This window comes from Natator depressus, chromosome 23 (assembly GCF_965152275.1).
Source record: "Natator depressus isolate rNatDep1 chromosome 23, rNatDep2.hap1, whole genome shotgun sequence".
In the NCBI taxonomy this organism is placed as follows: domain Eukaryota; kingdom Metazoa; phylum Chordata; order Testudines; family Cheloniidae; genus Natator; species Natator depressus.
This window is the reverse complement of record NC_134256.1, coordinates 11,705,884-11,729,207: the sequence shown is the minus strand read 5'-3', so window position 1 is coordinate 11,729,207 and position 23,324 is coordinate 11,705,884. Positions and strand designations below refer to the sequence as shown.

Genomic DNA, 23,324 nt, shown 5'->3' with positions numbered 1-23,324 from the left:
CCACCCATCCTCCAGAACATTTATGAAGATATTGAACAAAACCGGCCCCAGGACCGACCCCTGGGGCACTCCACTTGACACCGGCTGCCAGCTAGACATGGAGCCATTGATCACTACCCGTTGAGCCCGACAATCTAGCCAACTTTCTACCCACCTTATAGTACATTCATCCAGCCCATACTTCTTTAACTTGCTGACAAGAATACTGTGGGAGACAGTGTTAAAAGCTTGGCTAAAGTCAAGAAACAATACATCCACTGCTTTCCCTTCATCCACAGAATCAGTAATCTCATCATAGAAGGCGATTAGATTAGTCAGGCATGACCTTCCCTTGGTGAATCCATGCTGACTGTTCCTGATCACTTTACTCTCGTGTAAGTGCTTCAGGATTGATTCCTTGAGGACCTGCTCCATGATTTTTCCGGGGACTGAGGTGAGGCTGACCGGCCTGTAGTTCCCAGGATCCTCCTTCTTCCCTTTTTTAAAGATTGGCACTACATTAGCCTTTTTCCAGTCATCTGGGACTTCCCCCGTTCGCCACGAGTTTTCAAAGATAATGGCCAATGGCTCTGCAATGACCTCCGCCAATTCCTTTAGCACTCTCGGATGCAACTCGTCCGGCCCCATGGACTTGTGCACGTCCAGCTTTTCTAAATAGTCCCTAACCACCTCTTTCTCCACAGAGGGCTGGCCATCTTCTCCCCATGTTGCGATGCCCAGCGCAGCAGTCTGGGAGCTGTCCTTGTTAGTGAAGACAGAGGCAAAAAAAGCATTGAGCACATTAGCTTTTTCCACATCCTCTGTCACTAGGTTGCCTCCCTCATTCAGTAAGGGGCCCACACTTTCCTTGGCTTTCTTCTTGTTGCCAACATACCTGAAGAAACCCTTCTTGTTACTCTTGACATCTCTTGCTAGCTGCAGCTCCAGGTGCGATTTGGCCCTCCTGATTTCATTCCTACATGCCCGAGCAATATTTTTATACTCTTCCCTGGTCATATGTCCAACCTTCCACTTCTTGTAAGCTTCTTTTTTATGTTTAAGATCCTCTAGGATTTCACCATTAAGCCAAGCCGGTCGCCTGCCATATTTACTATTCTTTCGACTCATCGGGATGGTTTGTCCCTGTAAACTCAACAGGGATTCCTTGAAATACAGCCAGCTCTCCTGGACTCCTTTCCCCTTCATGTTAGTCCCCCAGGGGATCTTACCCATCTGCTCCCTGAGGGAGTCAAAGTCTGCTTTCCTGAAGTCCAGGGTCCGTATCCTGCTGTTTACCTTTCTTCCCTGTGCCAGGATCCTGAACTCGACCATCTCATGGTCACTGCCTCCCAGATTCCCATCCACTTTTGCTTCCCCCACTAATTCTTCCCTGTTTGTGAGCAGGAGGTCAAGAAAAGCTCCCCCCTAGTTGGCTCGTCTAGCACTTGCACCAGGAAATTGTCCCCTACGCTTTCCAAAAACTTCCTGGATTGTCTATGCACCACTGTATTGCTCTCCCAGCAAATATCAGGAAAATTAAAGTCGCCCATGAGAACCAGGGCGTGCGATCTAGTAGCTTCTGCGAGTTGCCGGAAGAAAGCCTCATCCACCTCATCCCCCTGATCCGGTGGTCTATAGCAGACTCCCACCACTACATCACTCTTGTTGCTCACACTTCTAAACTTAATCCAGAGACACTCAGGTTTTTCTGCAGTTTCGTACCGGAGCTCTGAGCAGTCATACTGCTCCCTTACATACAGTGCTACTCCCCCACCTTTTCTGCCCTGCCTGTCCTTCCTGAACAGTTTATAACCATCCATGACAGTACTCCAGTCATGTGAGTTATCCCACCAAGTCTCTGTTATTCCAATCACGTCATAATTCCCTGACATCACCAGGACCTCCAGTTCTCCCTGCTTGTTTCCAAGGCTTTGTGCATTCGTATATAAGCACTTGAGAGAACCTGCTGATCGCCCCTCATTCTCAGTATGAGGCAGGAGCCCTCCCCTCACAGACGTTCCTGCCTGTCCTTCCTCCCGGTATCCCATTTTCCCACTTACCTCAGGGCTTTGGTCTCCTTCCCCCGGTGAACCTAGTTTAAAGCCCTCCTTACTAGGTTAGCCAGCCTGCTCGCAAAGATGCTCTTCCCTCTCTTCGTAAGATGGAGCCCGTCTCTGCCCAGCACTCCTCCTTCATGGAACACCATCCCATGGTCAAAGAATCCAAAGCCTTCTCTCCGACACCACCTGCGTAGCCATTCGTTGACTTCCACGATTCGACGGTCCCTGCCCTGGCCTTTTCCTTCCACGGGGAGGATGGACGAGAACACCACTTGTGCCTCAAACTCCTTTATCCTTCTTCCCAGAGCCACGTAGTCCGCAGTGATCCGCTCAAGGTCATTCTTGGCAGTATCATTGGTGCCCACGTGGAGAAGCAGGAAGGGGTAGCGATCCGAGGGCTTGATGAGTCTGGGCAGTCTCTCCGTCACATCGCGAATCTTAGCCCCTGGCAAGCAGCAGACTTCTTGGTTTTCCCGGTCAGTGCGGCAGATAGATGACTCAGCCCCCCGGAGGAGAGAGTCCCCGACCACCACCACCCACCTCCTTCTCTTGGGAGTGGTGGTCGTGGAACCCCCAACCTCAGGACATCGCATCTCATGCCTTCCAACCAGTGGAGTCTCCTTCTGCTTTCTCCCCCCAGACGTATCGTCTGGTCCACTCTCCGCAATGGTACCTGTGGAGAGAACATGAAAGCGGTTAGTTACCTGTGTCTGCGTTGCTGGAACCCGGACATTCCCCCTTCTTCTTCTGGAGGTCACATGTTGCCAAGCTTCTTCACTGGCCTCTTGGCTCCGCTGTGCAACCTGTTCTAAATCTTTAGAGCTTTGCGCTTGTAGAAGCATATCCTGACGTTTGTCCAGGAAATCCTCAGATTCTCGTATGCAACTCAAGGTTGTTATCTGTTGCTCCAGACCTTCAATCTTCTCTTCCAATATGGAGACCAGCTTGCACTTTGTACAGACAAAGTCGCTTCTGTCCTGTGGAAGAAAGACAAACATGGCACATCCAGTGCAGGTCACAACAGCTGAACCCCCCCCTTCCATATCACCTTCCTACTATGAGCTTCCTCAGAGAAGTTGACAAGATGTAAACCTCACTGGGCTCACTCCAGGCGAACTCCCAGGCAAACTCCTGCTGTGTGCTGCTCTGCTGTCCCCCGCTGCTCTGCTGGTTCGCCGCCGCTCAGCTGGTTCTCGAAGCTCTGGCTATTTTTAAACAGCCAGGCTTCCCTGAAACAAACAAGCAGACAGCCCCAAGGCCCGCCCCCTGCAGGCTACCAGCCAATCAGACACTCGCTCAGGCTCTCACACTGCCCTCCCAGCAAACACACACATGCTCGGATACTTCCTCAGCAAACAAGCACTCGGATACTCACCAATCCCAGGCAAACTCCTGCTGTGTGCTGCTCTGCTGTCCCCCGCTGCTCAGCTGGTTTGCCGCCGCTCAGCTGGTTCGCGAAGCTCTGGCTATTTTTAAACAGCCAGGCTTCCCTGAAACAAACCTAAAAGAGCTTCCAAATCACCTCACCTTGTCATCACAGTACCTCCAGAGTTCAGCCTCAGTCCCAGGGTCTCTGAAGCAGCTGTAAGGTCCCTCAAGAGGGACGGTAATTGGGTTGCAGCCTTAAACCCAATCCCAGAGTGTCCTGGGGACCCAGCAGACGACGCCCTGCTGGTGTAACCTTTCTAGGTAGATCAGAGGTAAGGAAGTTCCCTGGAGTTACGAGTGTCCCACCCCTTTCCACAGAGTTTAAGCATAGAAGTTTCTGGTTATCAGGGAATAAGTTACAGATTATCAAGGGGTGCGAAATACGGTTTAGGAATGGGTGGCGTAAGGAATACATAATCTGCAATCTCCCCGATTGGGGGTAAAAGGTTAACGGGTCAAAGTACAGACATTGAGATATGGGGGTATGTTGTTCATATAATGGCTATGTTCAGGTGTGGAGTGTAATGAGTGGATACGATGAGGAGGATGGATTTACCCTCATTTGGTGGGATTTAACATTCAGTGAGTTTATGGTTCCTAACACAGGAACCAATCCCTGCAACAAACCCCGTTGCCAACTCTGTCCCCATATCTACTCTAGTGACACCATCAGAGGACCCAACCACATCAGCCACACCATCAGGGGCTCATTCACCTGCACATCTACTAAGATGATATATTCCATCATGTGCCAGCAATACCCCTCTGCCATGTACATTGGCCAAACCAGACAGTCTCTACATAAAAGAATAAATCAGACATCAGGAATGGTAACATACAAAAGCCAGTAGGAGAACACTTCAATTTCCCTGGACACTCAATAACAGATTTAAAAGTAGCCATCCTACAACAAAAAAAACTTCAAAAACAGACTTTAAAGAGAAACTGCAGAGATACAATTCATTTGCAAACTTAATACCATTAATTTGGGCTTCAACAGGGACTGGGAGTCGCTGGCTCACTACAAAAGCAATTTTCCCTCTCTGGGTATTGACACCTCCTCATCAATTATTGGGAGTGGACCAAATCCACCCTAACTTAATTGGCCTTGTCAGCACTGGTTCTCCACTTGTAAGGTAACTCCTTTCTCTTCATGTGCCAGTATATTTATGCCTGTATCTATAATTTTCACTCCATGCATCTAAAGAAGTGGGTTTTTTACCCACGAAAGCTTATGCGCAAATAAATCTATTAGTCTTTAACGTGCCACTGGACTCCTCATTGTTTTAATAAAGATATGGAAGCTGCAGGATGTACATTACACTGGAGCAGGTATCTCAAAAGAGCTTTGTTTGTATGAAGTGCCACCTGATAGAGCTGATGGAAGAAAAGATCCGAGGCTTGGCGATGGAGGTGGAAACTATGGCTGAGTTTCAAAGGGGATTCGAGCAGATGATGGAGCAAAGGCAAGAGGAAGCTGAAGGGAAAAGTCAAGACTTGCATAGGGAAGCTGGACTGAAGATCTCTTGAGGGGAGATTGCTGAGTGAGCAAAGTGGCGAGTGAAAGCATGTGACTACGAGAACCAGGCAGAGGAAGAGACCAGCTAGTGAAGGAGAAATAGAGCTCAGGACTAGGTTTGCTGAGTTAGGAAATGAAGAAGGAGTGCAGCAGGCCATAACTTAAGGTGGAAGGGCAGGGAAGAAGAGAAGATGGGCCAGTCCTATAAAAAGAGGGGAAGAGCCAATGAAGATACAAAGAGTTTGAAGCCCCAGGAGGATACAGGATAACTTGCAGAAGATTGCATGGGAGAATCAAAGACAAGAGGATATGCGGCCAGAAAGGACATGAGGAGAATCGCACTATCACCAGGAAAAGGAGGGTCTAAATGATTGGTGACTCCCAACTTAAGAAGGACAGGCCTGTCACCAGAGCTGATCCGGAGAACAGAAGGGTGTGCTATCTATTAGGAGCTAAGATATGGGATGTGGACCTGAGGCTGAACAGGAGCCTAACAGGACCAGGAATGAATCCACTTATTGTCCTTCACATGGGAAAAAATGATACTGATAGATGCTTAAATTCATCAAGGGAGACTATTGAAGACTGGGGAAGACACTTAAAGAAAGGGAGGCTCAGGTCATCTTCAGTGGGCTACTACTTGTCCCTAGAGGAGGAGAGCAAAGGCAAGACAAGATTGTGTCACGCAGTGGTGCTATAAGGAAGGTTTGGTATGTTTGACCACTGGGAGGCATTCAGGGACAGAGGACTGTTCTCATGTGATGGACTCCACCGGAGTAGGGAGGTAATTAGACTTCTTGGCACAACTGATTGATTAAAAGAGCTCTAAATTAGGAATTCGGGGGAGACAGTTGGGAGATGCTCATGTAATCTCCAGGCCTGATTATAACATTGAGTGAGAGGGAAGTCAAGTAAAAAAGGATACAGCAATGGAGAAGGAAACATAAATGGGTTGGGGAAGGTACATTAAGAATAAGGATAGTGCTGATACCTGTCAGATAGGTGATACTGGCAGTAGAATGACTATACCCAATAGGCTGAGGAAGGTGGGCAAAGCCAAGCAGCAACAAATAAGATGTTTTTACACCAGAGCAAGGAGCCTGGGTAGCAAAATTGAAGACTGTAAAGAAATTAGAAGTGCTGGAATGGATAAGACAGAGTCTGCTGGGGAAGAAAGATACTAGAGGTTCCCCTTATATAGTGTTTAGGGTGTGGTACAGACTGCTAGGTTCTGATCTGGATATGAATAGAGACCTCTATAATGATTTTAATTAAATAAATACGACTGGGAATTTTGTGATTCTGGGAGACTTTAAGTTCCCATATATAGATTGGAGGACAAGTACTACTAATAATAGTAGGAGCCAGATTTTCCTGGATGTGATAGGTGATTAATTTCTTCAACAAATAGCTGCTAAACTAAAAAGAGGTGATGACATTTTATACTTGGTATTTGTGAGTATCAAGGACCTCATAGAAGAAGTGGTTGTAGAGGACAGCAGCCTTCATTTGAGTAATCATAGAATCATAGAATATCAGGGTTGGAAGGGACCTCAGGAGGTCATCTAGTCCAACCCCCTGCTCGAAACAGGACCAAACCCAACTACATCATCCCAGCCAGGGCTTTGTGAAGCTGGACCTTAAAAACCTCTAAGGATGGAGATTCCACCACCTCCCGAGGTAACCCATTCCAGTGCTTCACCACCCTCCTAGTGAAATAAATAGTTTTTCCTAATATCCAACCTAGATCTCCTCTGCTGCAACTTGAGACCATTGCTCCTTGTTCTGTCATCGGCCTGCATCCTGAGCCAAGGGAAAAAATTCATAGGGAAGGGTTGCAGATCAAGCTGGATGAGAAAGCAACTCAAACAGGGGATTAAGAGAAAGCAGAAAGCCTACAAGGAATAGAAGATGGGATGGATCAGCAGGGATACCTTGGAGGTCAGAAAGTGTAGAGGTAAAGGGAGAACTGCCAAAAGCCAAGCAGAGTTGGTCTTGCAAAAGGAATTAAAACTAACTGTAAAATACTATAAAGCCATATAAATAAGAAAAAAGCAAGGAAAGAAGTGGAACTACTAAACACTGAGAATGGGGTACAGAATAAAGATAATCTAAACATGGTCCAACACCTAAACAAATACTTAGCTCAGTTTTTAATTAGGCAAATGGAGAATTTAGGAGCAGTGGCAAGATAGGTAATGGGAAGAAGGATATGGAGGTAGAAATTATTCACATTTGAGTTGGAAGTCAAACTCAAGCAGGACTAAATTGGGGGACGCAAATCAACTAGTGTGTATATGTAGGAGAATCTTGAGCTGAGAACGGCAGCTGCATCCTTTGTCCATTTCTGAAGAAATGAACAACACTATTGTGACTGACCTTTTCTGCATTTCTTCGCATTTTCATGTAAGCACTTTGCACATCTCCAAGGTGGGATGGAGCCCCTTTGTGAATGCTGAAATATTGATTTTCTTTCTCAGGACAACTAGAAGAAAAGAATAGTTAGTTCTGATGGGATTGTCCAGTCGCTTCTCCGGTCCCCAACAAATGATATGAAATACATCCACGTATAAATAAATAACAAGAACAAAACTAAGAAAAAACCCTCTATAATGGAAGAAAATTATGATTTCTTTGTCAAACTTTGTCCTTTCTGAGCTCAAACATGAATTTTTACTGCCTAGGGATCACATTTTTTTTATACCTTCCCTTGATTTTGCAGCCCCACCCCCAGAGAGTGTGGGTCTGATTTTCAGAGTTGTTGAGCACTCCTAACTCCCAATTCACTCAACAGGAGAGACAGGATATCTGGACATATAAGGTCACAAAAATACACTCTTAAAATCAGGGGCCTCTCTTACAAATTCAGCTTCAAGATGTGCAACAGCAAAAGGGAACTCCGCTTCGACTCTGAACAGACCTTTCCCTTTTCCATCATTTTCCTTTTTCTATTATTTATTCTGGAAAAAAAACATGTTTCAGTTTTCTCTCACATTCTTACGTGTTCTGCATCTTTCCCCTTTGATCTTCTTACCAATGCGCCATGGTCTCATTCTTCCCGTTGCTGTTTGAGTCCTCCCATTTCTCTTCAATCGAGCCAATATAGAGATGAATACAGTGTAAAATTTGTGGTAGAATCAGTTTTCAAGACTACCTTTTCATTATTAAAATATTGTAGATATATCGCCCTCTCACGTCATGTCAGAACATTTGTCTATACTTTCCTGTCTCATACATCCAATAGATCCCTTGATGCTGGATTTCATAGTGCTGAATCACACCTCCCAGGTGCTTTGTAGACATACCGTGTGTTTCACAAAGGAAGTGAAGGAGGGCAGGGACTCTGTTCCTTACTTTTAATTTGGCTGCGGGTTTGCATATTGAAAGACTTGCATTATTTTGAAATAATGTTTTCGTTTTTTTTACTTTTTCAGAGGCGCTTGAGATGCAGAATGGTAGGTTTGCTTTGATTTTTGAGTTTAGTGTTAATCAGACTGATCGCAAATTATTTGTTGGTTGCTGGTATCACAATCATTCCGTCAAGAGACTCAGGGTTCAAGCCAGTGTAGATGAGCTGTCTGTTGCAGTGGGTGGCTGGGAGATTGGCATTTGTAACCACGAATTAGTGGAGAGTGAGCTGGGTCTCCAGTTTTGTGCAAGCCCAGGGCCCTTGCTTTGTTTAATTCTGGAAAGCAAGATTCTGAGCTGTTACTAGATCTGGCTGATGGGTCAGGTGTGGTGTGTAGGAAAGGGGATGAATGAGAAAACTGGCATCTGTCACTGGTAAGTTCTTCAAGGAGATCTCCTTGAGCGAGGGAAGGTAAAAAGTGTACATCCAATTTCTAACTGAAATCACACTCTTCTTTTGCAGGTGAACTCTGTAGGTTAAATGGTCAGTTCTGTAACATTTCTCAACTGTTTTTTTTTTTTTCCCTATAGAAGACTGTTGTTAAATAAAAGCACCTAATTCTTCATTTCATTGATTCCCCTCAATCCACAGCGAGATTGTTACCCATCAGATTGCTTTTCAACCCCAAAATGGAACCACCTGAGAGCTCCTGCTCACAGAAAGTTATTTAACTAGCCTAGAATATTTGTACATATTTTCTCTCTGGCCTCAAATTGAAGGACATATTTTAAGTATCCTTTTCGACATACACAATAATAAAGCCGTGCCTCCTCGTCCATTAACTTTCACTTTCAGGGTGTTCAGAAGGGGAGCATAAGATAGTTATGGTGCTTATTTTTTGAGGATTAAACCTGTTTCTTTATCGGGTGTATGTTATTAATTATGGAAATCATTTGAAGAAGATACATACATTATCTCTTTTATATGCTGTGCACCTCTATGGAACAGTAACTCTATGAATTTCAACAAATACTTTGTTTCGTATTCTCAGCCACACTGTAGCTTCTTCATACTGCTCTTGCTACACAAATTCCCTCCCATGGGAAATAAGTAAATAAATAAATAAATACATACATACATACATAAATAAATAAAGGATGGGAGTTCTAGGGGAATGCCCTTGCAGTGGGGAAACATTCTGTGTGTTGAGCCAGTCTATATGTCTCCATTTGCCCCTTCCTCTTCCCCAGTGTGAGGGGTTTGGCAAGGAAAAAGGGGCATGGCTCGGGATTCATATAACCTGCCTTCTGGAATACCAATGGGATCTGTTGGTATCGAGAATTGGTTTATCGCATCCTTCAAGATGCTGTAGCCCCAAAAAAGGTGGGGAAACCTGTCTGAAGAGCCGGCTCAAAATTGGAGGGAAAGATGAAAGCAGAAACTTTCATCACTCCTCCTCCCCACTCCTATCCTGAGCGTCCTTGGGCATTTTTTAGCCACTACTCCGGATCTCTCTAATAACGTTCAGGCCTGTGATTAGGGCACTCTGGTGAGTGGTGGGAAATCCAAATTGAAATCCGTGATCCACCTCAGGCAGAGGAGAACTAACTGGGTCTCCCACCTCCTCGGTGAGTGGCGTAACAAGAGGCCCTGGTTTAGAGACGGCTTGTGTGTATATGTAGGAGGATCTTGAGCTGAGAACAGCAGCTGCATCCATTGTCCATTTCTGAAGAAATGAGCAACAGTGTTGCGACTGACCTTTTCTGCATTTCCTTGCATTTCCATGTAAGCTCTTTGCACGTCTCCAAAGTGAGATGGAGCCCGTTTGTGAATGTTGATATTTTGATTTTCTTTCTCAGGACAACTGGAAGAAAAGAAAAGTAAGTATTGATGGGATTGTCCAGTGGCTTCACCGGCCCCCAACACATGATATGAAATACATCCACGTATAAATAAATAACAAGAACAAAACTAAGAAAAAACCCTCTATAATGGAAGAAAATTATGATTTGTTTGTCAAACTTTGTCCTTTCTGAGCTCAAACCTGAATTTTTACTGGCTGGGGAATCACATTTTTTGTTATACTTTCCCTTGATTTTGCAGCCCCACCTTCAGAGAGTGTGGGTCTGATTTTCAGAGTTGTTGAGCACTCCTAACTCCCAATTCACTCAACAGGAGAGACAGGATATCTGGACATATAAGGTCACAAAAATACACTCTTAAAATCAGGGGCCTCTCTTACAAATTCAGCTTCAAGATGTGCAACAGCAAAAGGGAAATCCGCTTCGACTCTGAACAGACCTTTCCCTTTTCCATCGTTTTCCTTTTTCTATTATTTATTCTGGAAAAAAAAACATGTTTCAGTTTTCTCTCACATTCTTACGTGTTCTGCATCTTTCCCCTTTGATCTTCTTACCAATGCGCCATGGTCTCATTCTTCCCGTTGCTGTTTGAGTCCTCCCATTTCTCTTCAATCGAGCCAATATAGAGATGAATACAGTGTAAAATTTGTGGTAGAATCAGTTTTCAAGACTACCTTTTCATTATTAAAATATTGTAGATATATCGCCCTCTCACGTCATGTCAGAACATTTGTCTATACTTTCCTGTCTCATACATCCAATAGATCCCTTGATGCTGGATTTCATGGTGCTGAATCACACCTCCCAGGTGCTTTGTAGACATTCCGTGTGTTTCACAAAGGAAGTGAAGGAGGGCAGGGACTCTCTTCCTTACTTTTAATTTGGCTGCGGGTTTGCATATTGAAAGACTTGCATTATTTTGAAATAATGTTTTGGTTTTTTTTACTTTTTCAGAGGCGCTTGAGACGCAGAATGGTAGGTTTGCTTTGATTTTTGAGTTTAGTGTTAATCAGACTGATCGCAAATTATTTGTTGGTTGCTGGTATCACAATCATTCCGTCAAGAGACTCAGGGTTCAAGCCAGTGTAGATGAGCTGTCTGTTGCAATGGGTGGCTGGGAGATGGGCATTTGTATCCACGAGTTAGTGGAGAGTGAGCTGGGTCTCCAGTTTTGTGCGAGCCCAGGGCCTTTGCTTTGTTTAATTCTGGAAAGCAAGATTCTGAGCTGTTACTAGATCTGGCTGATGGGTCAGGTGTGGTGTGTAGGAAAGGGGACGAAGGAGAAAACTGGCATCTGTCACTGGCCAGTTCTGCAAGCAAATCTCCTTGAGTGAGGGAACGTTAGAAGTGTTCATCCAATTTCTAATTGAAATCACACTTTTCTCTTGCAGGCCAATTCCAAAAGGAAATTCATAAGTTCTCTTTGATAGTGCTGATACTTTTCAGATAGTTGATATTGGCAGTAGAATGACTGTATCCAATAGGGCAAGAAAGGTGGGCGAAGCCAAGCAGCAACAATTAAGATGTTTGTATACCAAAGCAAGAAGCCTTGGTAACAAAATTGAGGAACTAGACCTACTGTGCAGGAAGTGAAACAAAATATTATGGGCATAAAAGAAACATGGTGAAATAGTATTCATGGCTGGAATACAGGTATTGTAGGGTATGTGCTGCTCAAGAAAGACAGAAATAATGGCAAATCTGATGGAGTTGCACTGTATATTAATGATGAGGTAGACTGTAAAGAAATTAGAAGTGATGGAATGGATAAGACAGAGCCTGTTTGGGCCAAAATCAATTTGTGGACGGAAGATACCAGAGGTACCCCTCGTATAGTGCTTAGGGTGTGCTACAGACCACTAAGATTTGATCTAGTTATGGATAGAGACCTCTTTAATGGTTTAATGAAATAAACACTACTGGGAATTGTGTGATTATGGGAGACTTGAACTTCCCATGTATAGATTGGAGGACATGTGCTACTAATAATAATAGGAGCCAGATTTTCCTGGATGTGATTGGTGACAAATTTATTCACGAAATAGTTGCTAAACTAACAAGAGGTGATGTCATTTTAGATTTGGTATTGGTGAGTAGTGAGGCCCACATAGAAGAAATGGTTGTAGAGGACAGCAGCCTTGATTTGAGTGAACATGAGCTAATTCAGTTTAAATGGAAGGATAAACAAAAATAGATCTGTAAGTAGGGTCCTTAATTTCAAAAGGGATAACTTAAAAAAAATAAGGGAATTAATTAGGGAAGTTGGGGTTGGCCCTACTTTGAGCCAGGGTTTGGACTAGATGACCTCCTGAGGTCTCTTCCAATGCTGATCTTCTTCTGTGATTCTAAGTGGACTGGACTGAAGAACTCAAGGATCTGAATGTTCAGGAGGCTTTAAGTTATAGTTGCAGAAACTATCTGAAGGCTGCATCCGAAGCAAGGGGAAAAAATTCATAGGAAAGGGCTGTAGATCAAGCTGAATGAGAAACCATCTCAAACAGGGGATTAAGAGACAGCAGAAAGCCTACAAGGAGTGGAAGATGGGATGGATCAGCAAGGAAAGCTACATCTTGGAGGTCAGAAAGTGTAGGGATAAAGTGAGAACTGCTAAAAGCCAAGCAGAGTTGGACCTTGCAAAGGGAATTAAAACTAACAGTAAAATGCTCTAAAGCCATATAAAGAAAGAAAAAAAGCAAGGAAAGAATAACTGGGACTGCTAAACACTGAGAATGGGGTGGAGATATACTCCTTCCAAGAATATTAAAGGAACTAGTGCATGAAATTGCAAGACCAATAGCAAGGAGTTTTAATGAATCTGTAAACTCAGGGGGGTCATACCCTATGACTGGAGAATTGCAAATATATACCCTATTTAGGAACGGGGGGTGGGGAGAGAAGTGATCTGGGGAAATTACAAGCCGGTTAGTTTGACCTCAATTCTATGCAAGGTCTTGAACAAATTTTGAAAGAGATGTATTAAGGACATAGAGGAAAACAGTAATTGGGATAAAATACAACATATTTTTACAAAAGGTTGACCATGCCAGGCGAACCTGACCTTCCTCTTTGAGAAGATAACTGACTTTTTAGACAAAGAAAATGCAGTAGATCTTATCTACCTGTATTTCAGTAAAGCATCTGATATAGTTCCACATGGGAAATTATTAGTTAATTTGGAGATGATGGGGATTAATATGACAATTGAAAGGTGGATAAGTATCTGGTTAAAGGGGAGACTACAATGGGTCATACTGAAAAGTGAACTGTCAGGCTGGAGGGAGGTTACTAGTGGAGTTCCTCAGGGATCAGTCCTGGAACCAATCTTATTTAAGATTTTTATTACTGACTTTGGCACAAAAAGTGGGAGTATGCTAATAAAATTGGGTGAATGACACAAAGTTGGGAAGTATTGCCAATACAATGGACAACCAGAATATCATACACGAAGATCTGGATGATGTGTAAACTGGAGTAATAGAAATGGGGTGAAACTTAATAATGCAAAGTGAAAGGTCATGCTTTTAGGTACTAAGAAAAAGAATTTTGGCCGTAAGATGGGGAAGTGACAGAGGAGGAGAAAGATCTGGGTGTACTGGTTGATCACAGGATGACTATGAGCCATCAATGTGATACAGCCGTGAAAAAGGCTAATGCATTTCTAGTACCATTACACAAGGCACTGGTGAGACATCATCTGTAATAGTGTGTTCAATTCTGGTTTAAGAAAAATGAATGTAAACAGAAACAGATGCAGAGAAGGGCTAGTAGGATGATCCAGGGAATGGAAAACCTACCTTATGAGAGGAGTCTGAAAGAGCTTGGCTTGTTTAGCCTAACCAAAAGAAGTCTGAGGGGAGATATGATTGCTCTCTATAAATATATCAGAGGGATAAATACCAGGAAGGGAGAAGAGTTTTTTTTAAATTTAAGCACCCACATGGACACAAGAAAACAATGGATATAAACTGGCAATCAACAAGTTTAGATGTGTAATTAGATGAAGGTTTCAAACCATCAGAGGTGTGAAGCTCTGGAGCAGCCTTCCAAGGGGAGCAGTGGGTGTAAAAAACTTAACTGACTTCAATACTGAGCTTGATAAGCTTTGGAGGGGATGGTATGATGAGACTATCTTCAATGACATGCAGCCAGTCTCTACCTGGTAATGGCAAATATCTCCAACAGTCAGTTATCACTAGATGGGGAGGGCTGAGTTACTACAGAGAATTCTTTCCCAGGTGTCTGGCTGATGGGTTTTGCCCCCATGCTCTGGATCTAACTGATTGCCATATTTGGGATTGGGAAGCAATTTACCCCCGGGTCAGATTGGCAGAGACCATCTTTTTTGTTTTCTTGTGTCCCCCTCACCCCCCGCCCTTCCTATGCAGTATGGGGCCTGGGCATGGGTCACTTGCAGGTTTAAACTAATATAAATGGTGGATTATCTGTAACTTGAAGAATTTAAACTGATTTGAGGATTTCAGTAATTCAGCCAGATGTTAGGGGTCTATTACAAGAGTAGGTGGCTGAGGTTCTGTGGCCTGCAATGTGCAGGACGTCAGACTAGATGATCATGATGATCCCTTCTGACCTTAAAGTCTATGAGTCACACCCAAAAAAAGAGTGGGTTACATGATGAGATGAAGCATTATCTTGAGGTGCAAGACAGACAAAGCAGTTCTTAGGCAGACCAAGACCCCTGTTCAGGTTTCTAATCACAGGAGTTCAGCAAAGCCCACATGTACGTATGGTGAACCACATCTGTCTGTGTGTGCATTCTAGGGAGATTTTTTGTGTGCATTTTACTGTCATATTTCCAGATTCAGGAAAATGTTTAGTATGGGTTTCTTTTAATTCAATGTCTGTTTTCTCTCACTTTTATTCCAGAATGGAGAAAGGCTCGCAATGAAACAGGTAACAAACTCCACATTTCTTGCAGGATTAAGAAATCATTTTGTTAACACACAACTAAACTAGAAGCATATCATAGAACGCTGTTATCCTGAGAACAAATCCTGAGAGCCATGCTCAGTTTTTACACCATCTTTTCTTTTTATATATATACATATATATTTACACTGGTGTGAAATTGGTAGGTGGTCAGCATTAGTTCCTGATATATCAGGAACTAATGCTGACCACCTACCACTTTCACACCAGTGTAATTTCATAGAACTATGTAGAGTCTCTCCTAATTTACACAGATGTGAGATCAGAGTCAGCGCTCATTTAGAGTTAGATCTGGGTAAGGACTGAGGAAATGCCAAGTCAGGGTCTCAGGATTTGGATCAGTGTAAAAGCACTGAACAAGCTCATTCACTGAGTCCGTGTCAAAGAGGGGAATAGTCCCTAGGCAAAACATTATTTTCATTAGTAAAATAGTCCATTATAACATTTATAGTACAGTAATGAAGACAATAGGGAAGTACAGTGATCCAACATAACAGGTACAATAATTTTCTTCTCTACAGTCTGATTGTCTGTATGGAGATTAATGTCTTTTCCAAGGCCCCAGGCCTGCAGGGCATTTAAGCAAGGGCTAAATATAAAGCATATTTAAGAGTGCCATCTCCTCATCTGAGCAAATCTACTGGATCAGGCCACAGAGGCAGGGGAGCACCTTGTTTGTGAATCCGGCTGGGGCTTGAGCATGAGTTAGGTACCAAACTGCTAGGCAATGCCTAGATTCCTAGGTAATTTAGATACATGCAGAGTTAGGCAGCATTCTGTGAATTTTAATGTCACCTAAATGTTGAACTTATTTGCTTATATCTCCCCTTGTGAATGCCACCCAAATAATTCAGAATCACTTTCAGTTTTGTGTGAACCTCACACAACTCTCTCATATATCTGAAATATTTCCATAGAACAAAAACATTGTCAAGCAGGCTTTAATCAGGCAAAACTCTCACCTTGAAGGGAGTGCAGGATGGAGCCCACCCTGTAAACATCCTCTTATCCCCACTCAGACTGACATTAGACCAGTGCTTTTGAAAACCCAGTCTCTCTTTTCAGATGACATCACTCTTGATGCAGGAACAGCCCACCCCAACCTCTCCATTGCTGGGGATAAGAAGAGTTTGAAACATGAAGCCCAACCTCAACAAGTTTCATATAACCCAGAGAGGTTCGATTCGACTGTCTGTGTGTTGGGCTCTGAAGGATTCTCCTCTGGAAAGCACTACTGGGAGGTGGATGTCAGGAGCAGCACTGACTGGGACCTGGGCGTGGCCAGAAAATCCATACAGAGACAAGGAAAACTTTCCCTGTCCCCTAAAGAGGGATTCTGGGTTCTGAGTTTGAGTGGGAAAGATTATTGGGCAAAAACAGATCCATGGACAAGGGTAGTGGCACAGAAAAAGCTCCAGAAAATTGGAGTTTACCTTAGTTACAAAGAAGGGCAGGTGACATTTTTCAATGTAACTGACATGTCTCTGTTGTTCAGATTTAACGATTGTTCATTCTCAGGTGCTGTTTATCCATTCTTTAAAAATTCCCACAAAGAAACAGCAATGAAAATTTGTTCAATTAAAGAAGAAGAATAAATTTATAATGGCAGTGAGGCTCAGTTTTGTTGACCAGTCTAATTTAAAGCCCCCTGACACATTATAGCACGGTTGACCAAACTGAACCAAAGCAATAGAATGTTTTGCAGCCAGAAGAAAGACAAAGTGGAAAAACATTGCCTGTGAAATGTTAGTTACATACATTGCTAATGCTGCAGGGGTGGCTCCCCGTGTAACAGATGGAACTGTACTGGAATCTACAACTGAGCTCTCACAAACTGAGCTATAAACTAGGATTTTTTTTTTTTGTATTACTAACTACGAGTTTATCTGGATAAGGTATATTAGCAGCTAAGAGTAAGTGAATAATATATTATGCTAATGGATCTGTGCTAAATTGTACAACCAATCTTCGAGTCAGGTATAAATATAGGTGGGGAATGCACACAAACTTGAGAAAATTTCACCAGCTTCACTGCTGTCTTCAGGATGGGTTGGTAACAAATTGACTTTTCCTTTCTTGATTATGCTGTGTTAATCTTTGATTAATAATTTTTTGTTAATAAAATTTGATTGAGCCTAGTTATTTGGCATGTCATAATATTAATTTATATTGATCCGTACCAATTTATACTGTTGCATCTTTAGGGAAGGAAAAAAAGATGAGCTGTTGACTGTTTGTGGTGCCATCTTATCTGTATGTTTTCCATCAAATAAGTGTTTGGCCTCTTGGCAAATACTGATATCTGCATAGCCATTAAAGAAGATGAAGTTTCTGACATAGATATTGAGGATTTTACTGAGGAAAGCCCAACACTGTCTCATACCATCATTGGTTAGTATTGTCCTTGGAAACAAAATAACATCAAGTTTATTACTAATTTAATTTCAACATATTTAATTTCTGTACAATAAATGGACCAGTTTAAAGTCTGATTAATAACTATAATCTGGGTCTATATTCAACTGAATGAATCTCTCCGTGTACACCTCACCCCCTGCCAGCAGGGATAACAGGAGCTCAGCTACCGCCAGCAGCAGTCAGGAGCCTTTGAAAGCAATTTCACCCTTCACAGGTAAATGCCGCACAGAGGAGGTGGGGTAGCTGTCCTGTTCCCCTTCTGATATAGAGGATGTTTGAACTATGGATGTGTCTACACTGCCCCCTTCTTTTGCACTGTGGTTTGTTCACGCACACCTAGTCCTCCTAGGACAGGTATAAATAGCAGTGTAGCTAAAGAGGCATGGCTTAGGCACATGGAGTAAAGTCACACCTGAAGGGTGAGGGTATATATCCAAGTACATACCCTACACAGCTCTCTACTTGCCCAAGCCAGGCCACCTTGTCCAGACTGCTATTTTTAGCAGGGAAGGGCTCTGCCAGCTCCCTGCTGCTGGAGCACTTCTTCACCACAAGGAAAGAATCCAAGTTTGGCAGCAGGGTGAGGCTCTGGCAATCAGAAGGCAGTGGGGAAAGGTGTCTCCCACCCCTTCCCCTGAGCCTTTTCTTGTGGCAATGAAAGTGCCTCTGAAGCCTTTTCCCACTGCCAGAGCCTTTCCCTGACGTGTGGAGCTACACAGCGCATTCTGGATGCAGTGTGCATGTCACTGTGGCATGTAGCTACATGCGCACTACGCACCTCCACCAGTGGTGGGGGATGGCAACATAGCTGAAGAGACAAACATGACTGCATCCATATGATCTGCAGGATGAAGGTTTAAAGTCCTGTAGTGCTGTACAGCCCTCCAAATGGAAACACTGTCGACCCAGGAGGAACTCACAGAGCTGCCACCCAGCACAGCAGTGACATCCCCCAAATTCCTTGTCCTCGGGGACAGCTAGCTTCACTTACACAATACAAGTTGCACCATGATATGTGATCTCCTGGGTCACATGGAACTCTCCCAGACAGTCTCTGGACCTACACATGCCTCCATACATATGCTGAATCCTAGCTTCAGCCTAGGGCTGGAAATTTGAGTTGTCCCCAATGTACCACTCTCGTGACCTGATCACCTCCTCATCCAGGCAGAGGTCAGAGCCTTCCCTCCATCCCACCTGGGTAGCAAACAGTCAAAGCTGGTCACCCCTAAAGATTCCTGAACTCTCTAGTTTTGCAACTCACCCTCAGAGAACAAGCACCACAATTACAAGGCCAAGGTGCTGATGACTTAATACAGTCGCCTGATGTCTACTACCAGATGCCTAGGTCTCAAGCTCTCCCCCTCCCCCTATGTTAACTAGTAAGCCCACCGTCTTTCACAGGTGAATTGCAGCAGATGAAGTGCACCTTCTGGCTGTGGTGTTCTGTCCTATCTAGTGGCATCAAGACCACTGAGAGAGAGAGAGAGAGAGAGAGAGAGAGAGAGAGAGAGGGAGTCTTCTCTACAGCCTTAGCTAACAGCCAGTTGGCTTTTAGCTCATGCAGTAGAGGCTCATGCACTAAGCTCCAGAGGTCCCCGCTTTGATCCTGCCTGCCAATGACCGGGGTCTGTCGACGTTACACACAGGCAGACAATTAAAATGCCATTGGTGCAAAAATATTCAGAATCCCTCTGCCAGCAGCATAAACAACACTTAAAGGACTAGGCCTCTGCAGCAAAGGAGGTGAAATGACCCTTTTACTCCCCTGCAGTGAAGGCATCAGGGGTACATCTGGCAGACCTATTCTGCCAGCCACTTGGCTAATCAATCCAGAATGCATAGCCAAGACACCAGACCTAAACATCAACCATCATGAAGAGCTGTCAGCTTATTTTGCTGATAAGATCAAACAAATCTCTGAAATGCTTCCATGTGCAGGGCCAGTTAGACAGGCAGCACTGCAGAGTCTCAATGTGTGGATGAGACTATGGTGTTAGGATAAAGGATTTAGGTTTATTAGGAATTGGGAAACCTTTTGGAAAAGGAGGAGCCTATACAGGAAGGACAGGCTTGACCTAAACCTAAAATGGAACCAGAATGCTGGCGCATAACATTAAAGAGGTGGTTTGAAAGAGTTTTTAAACTAAGGTTGGGGAAAAGCCTACAGGTGTGGAGGAACACATGGTTCAGACAGAAATATCCCTTAGGGGAAGCTTTATTAAAGGTGATAGTCTATATCCCAGACAAGATGAGAGAATAGATGTTGATAAAGTAGACGTAGGAACTGAAGGGGAAACAGACTAATGAAAAAGAGTATCATCCAATTGCATTACGTGAAGGCAGATAAATAACTACTAAGATGAGTGACTTGAGTGCCAGGTATTAAATTATGCTATTGATATAATAGAGAATCACAGAAATGTGGTTGAATGATTCTAATCAATGGGACACAGAAATACCAGGGTACCAAATACATAGGAATCAAAGAATAGGTTGTGTTGATGTGAGTATTGGACTGTATGTGAAAGAAAGCATAACCATATACAGTACAAATCTTAAGTTAATCAAAATGTAGCATAGAATCTCTGTGAAGAGAAATGCCATGCTTGAATAATTACTATAGTAGTAGGAATATACTATTGACCACTTGACCAGAGTGGTGATAGTGATGGTGAACTGCTCAAGGAGATTATAGAGGTTACAAAAACAGAAAAATCAATAATAATGGTGGATTCAACTATCCCCACATTGACTGTGAACATGTCACCAAAGGAAGGGATGCAGAGATAAAATTTGTGACTGCTTTAATGACAGTCCTGGAACCCACAAAGGGAGAGGCAATTCTTCACTTAGTCCTCAATATCTGGTCCAAGAGCTGACTATAGGTGAACCACTATGTTACAGCGACCATTCTGTAATAAAATTTAACATCCTTTCAGGGGGTGAAATACCAAAGAAACCTACCATGGTAGAATTAAACTTCAAGAATGGGAACAAAATAAAAATAAGGACACTCCCTAACTAAATGGAAATTAAAGGAAGAGTCACAAGAGTGTAATGCTTGCCTGCTGTACGGAAAACACTATAATACAGCCTCAAACTAAATTATTACCCCAAATAATAAAAGAGTAAGAGGACCAAAAAAGAAATACCACAATGGCTAAATAAAGTAAAAGAGGCGATTTAAGACAAAAAAGAGGCATGCTTTAAGAACTGGAAGTCAAATCCTACTGAGGAAAATACAAAGGCACATAATCTCTGGCAAGTGTAAAACCATCATTAGGTAGGCCAGAAAAGAATTTGAAGAACAATTAGCAAAAGACAGAAAAACTAAGAGCACATTAAAAGTTTTAAGTACATCTGAATCAGGAAGCCTTCCAAACAAAAAGTGAGGCCACTGGGTGAGCCAGGTGTTAAAAGGGAACTCAAAGAGGTTGCAGAGAAGCTAAACACATTCTTTTTATCAGTCTTCACAGCAGAAGATGTGAGGGAGATTCGCACACCTAAGGCATTATTTTTAGGCGACAAATCTGAGGAAGTGCTACAGACTGAGGTGTCAATATCAGAGATTTTGGAATAAATTGATAAATTAAACAGTAATAAGTCATCGGGACCAGATTATATTCACCCAAAATTCTGAAGGAACTTAAATATGAAGCTGCAGAGCTGCTAACCTGAATTACCTCTATTATATCAGAGCTGCTAGTATGAAAACCTACTGCTTAAATCATCCTCTGTACCAAAAGACTGGCTTGTAAGCCTAACTTCAGTACCAGGTGAATAGGTTGAAACTATAGTAGAGAAATCAATTTTCAGACGCATAGATGATCATGATATGTTGGGGGAAGCATCGATATTGTTTTTGTAAAGTGAAATCATGGCTCAGCAATCTGTTAGAATTCTTTGACGGAGTCAGCAAGCATATGACTAAGGGTGATCCAGTTGATGCTGTGTACTGAGACTTTCAGAAAGCCTTTGACAAAGTCCCACAGCAAAGGCTTTTAAGTAAAATAAGTGATCATGAGATAAGAGGGAAGGTCCTCTCATGCATCAGTAACTGGTTAAAAGCTAGAAAACAAAGGTTAGAAATAAATGGCCACAATGGAGAGTTCAATATTGGGGAGCCCCCAAGGATCTGTATTGTGACCTGTGTAGTTCTACATCTTCATAAAAATATATGAAAAGGGGGGTGAACAGTGTGGTTGCAAGTATCAGAGGGGTATTCATGTTAGTCCGTATCCACAAAAACAACGAGGTGTCCGGTGGCACCTTAAAGACTAACAGATTTATTTGGGCCTAAACTTTCATGGGTAAAAAACCCACTTCTTCAGATGCATAGAGTGAAAATTACAGATACAGGCATAAATATATTTTGGCACATGAAGAGAAGGGAGTTACCTTACAAGGGAGAACCAATGTTGAAGGCCAGTTTAGTGAGGGTAGATGTTGTCCACTCCCAATAATTGATGAGGAGGTGTCAATACCAAGAGAGGGAAAATTGCTTTTGTAGTGAGCCAGCCACTCCCAGTCCCTATTCAAGCCCAAATTGACGGTGTTAAGTTTGCAAGGAATTGTAGCTCAGCAGTTTCTATTTGAAGTCTGTTTTTGAAGTTTTTTTTGTTGAAGGATGGCTACTTATAAATCTGTTATTGAGTGTCCAGGAAGATCGAAGTGTTCTCCTACTGGCTTTTTTATGTTACCATTCCTGATGTCTGATTTGTGTCCATTTATCCTTTTACGTAGAGACTGTCCGGTTTGGCCACTGTACATGGCAGTGGGCATTGCTGGCACATGATGGCATATATCACATTAGTAGATGTGCAGGTGAATGAGCCCCGATGGTGTGGCTGGTGTGGGTGGGTCCTATGATGATGTTGCTTGAGTAGATATGGGGACAGAGTAGGCAACGGGGTTTGTTACAGGGATTGGTTTGTGGGTTAATGTTTCTGTGGTGTGATGTGTAGTTGCTGGTGAGTATTTGCTTCAGGTTGGGGGGCTGTCTGTAAGCGAGGATTGGCCTGCCTCCCAAGGTCTGTGAGAGTGGGGGATCATTTACCAGGGTAGGTTGTAGAGCGTTGATTATGTACTGGAGAGGTTTTAGCTGGGGGCAAAATTTGTGTGGTTGCAAAATTTTCAGATTACACAAAATTACTTAAAATATTTAAGTCTAAAGCTGACTGCAAAGAGATATAAAGGAATCTTATTACACTAAGCTATTAAAAATGATAGATGAAATTCAGTGTTAATAAGAGCAAAGTAATGAACATTGCAAAACATAACCCCAAAAAACAAAATTGTGGGGTCTAAATTAGCAGTTACCACTCAAAAAGGGGGAGGGGTATCTTGGAGTCACTGTCAATAGTTCTCTGAAAACGAAGAAAGCATAGTCATATACAGTACAAATCTTAAATTAATCAAAATAAGCTTAGGTCTGTTTTTGAAGTTTTTTGTTGAAGAATTGCCACTTTTAAGTCTGTTATTGAGTGACCAGGGAGATTGAAGTGTTCTCCGACTGGTTTTTGAATGTTATAATTCTTGACGTCTGATTTGTGTCCATTTACTCTTTTGCCTAGAGACTGTCCGGTTTGGCCAATGTACATGGCAGAGGGGCATTGCTGGCATCCGATGGCATTTTTTTTCATTGGTAGATGTGCAGATGAACAAGCCCCTGATGGTGTGGCTGATGTGATTAGGTCCTATGATGGTATCACTTGAATAGATATGGGGACAGAGTTGGAAACAGGGTTTGTTGCAGGGAT

General features: G+C 43.0%; 1 protein-coding gene across 1 annotated transcript in view; it reads left to right on the top strand.

Moving 5' to 3' along the window:
- Positions 1–17,580, top strand: part of LOC141976721 (uncharacterized) — a 119,884-nt gene extending 102,304 nt beyond the window's left edge. Inside the window, exons 23-27 of the mRNA XM_074937849.1 lie at positions 8,421–8,441; positions 10,195–10,215; positions 11,152–11,172; positions 15,082–15,108; positions 16,210–17,580. Coding sequence (XP_074793950.1) covers positions 8,421–8,441; positions 10,195–10,215; positions 11,152–11,172; positions 15,082–15,108; positions 16,210–16,739 — 620 coding nt within the window. The 3' untranslated portion in view covers positions 16,740–17,580. The remainder of the gene's footprint in view (positions 1–8,420; positions 8,442–10,194; positions 10,216–11,151; positions 11,173–15,081; positions 15,109–16,209) is intronic.
- Positions 17,581–23,324: the final 5,744 nt, after the last annotated feature.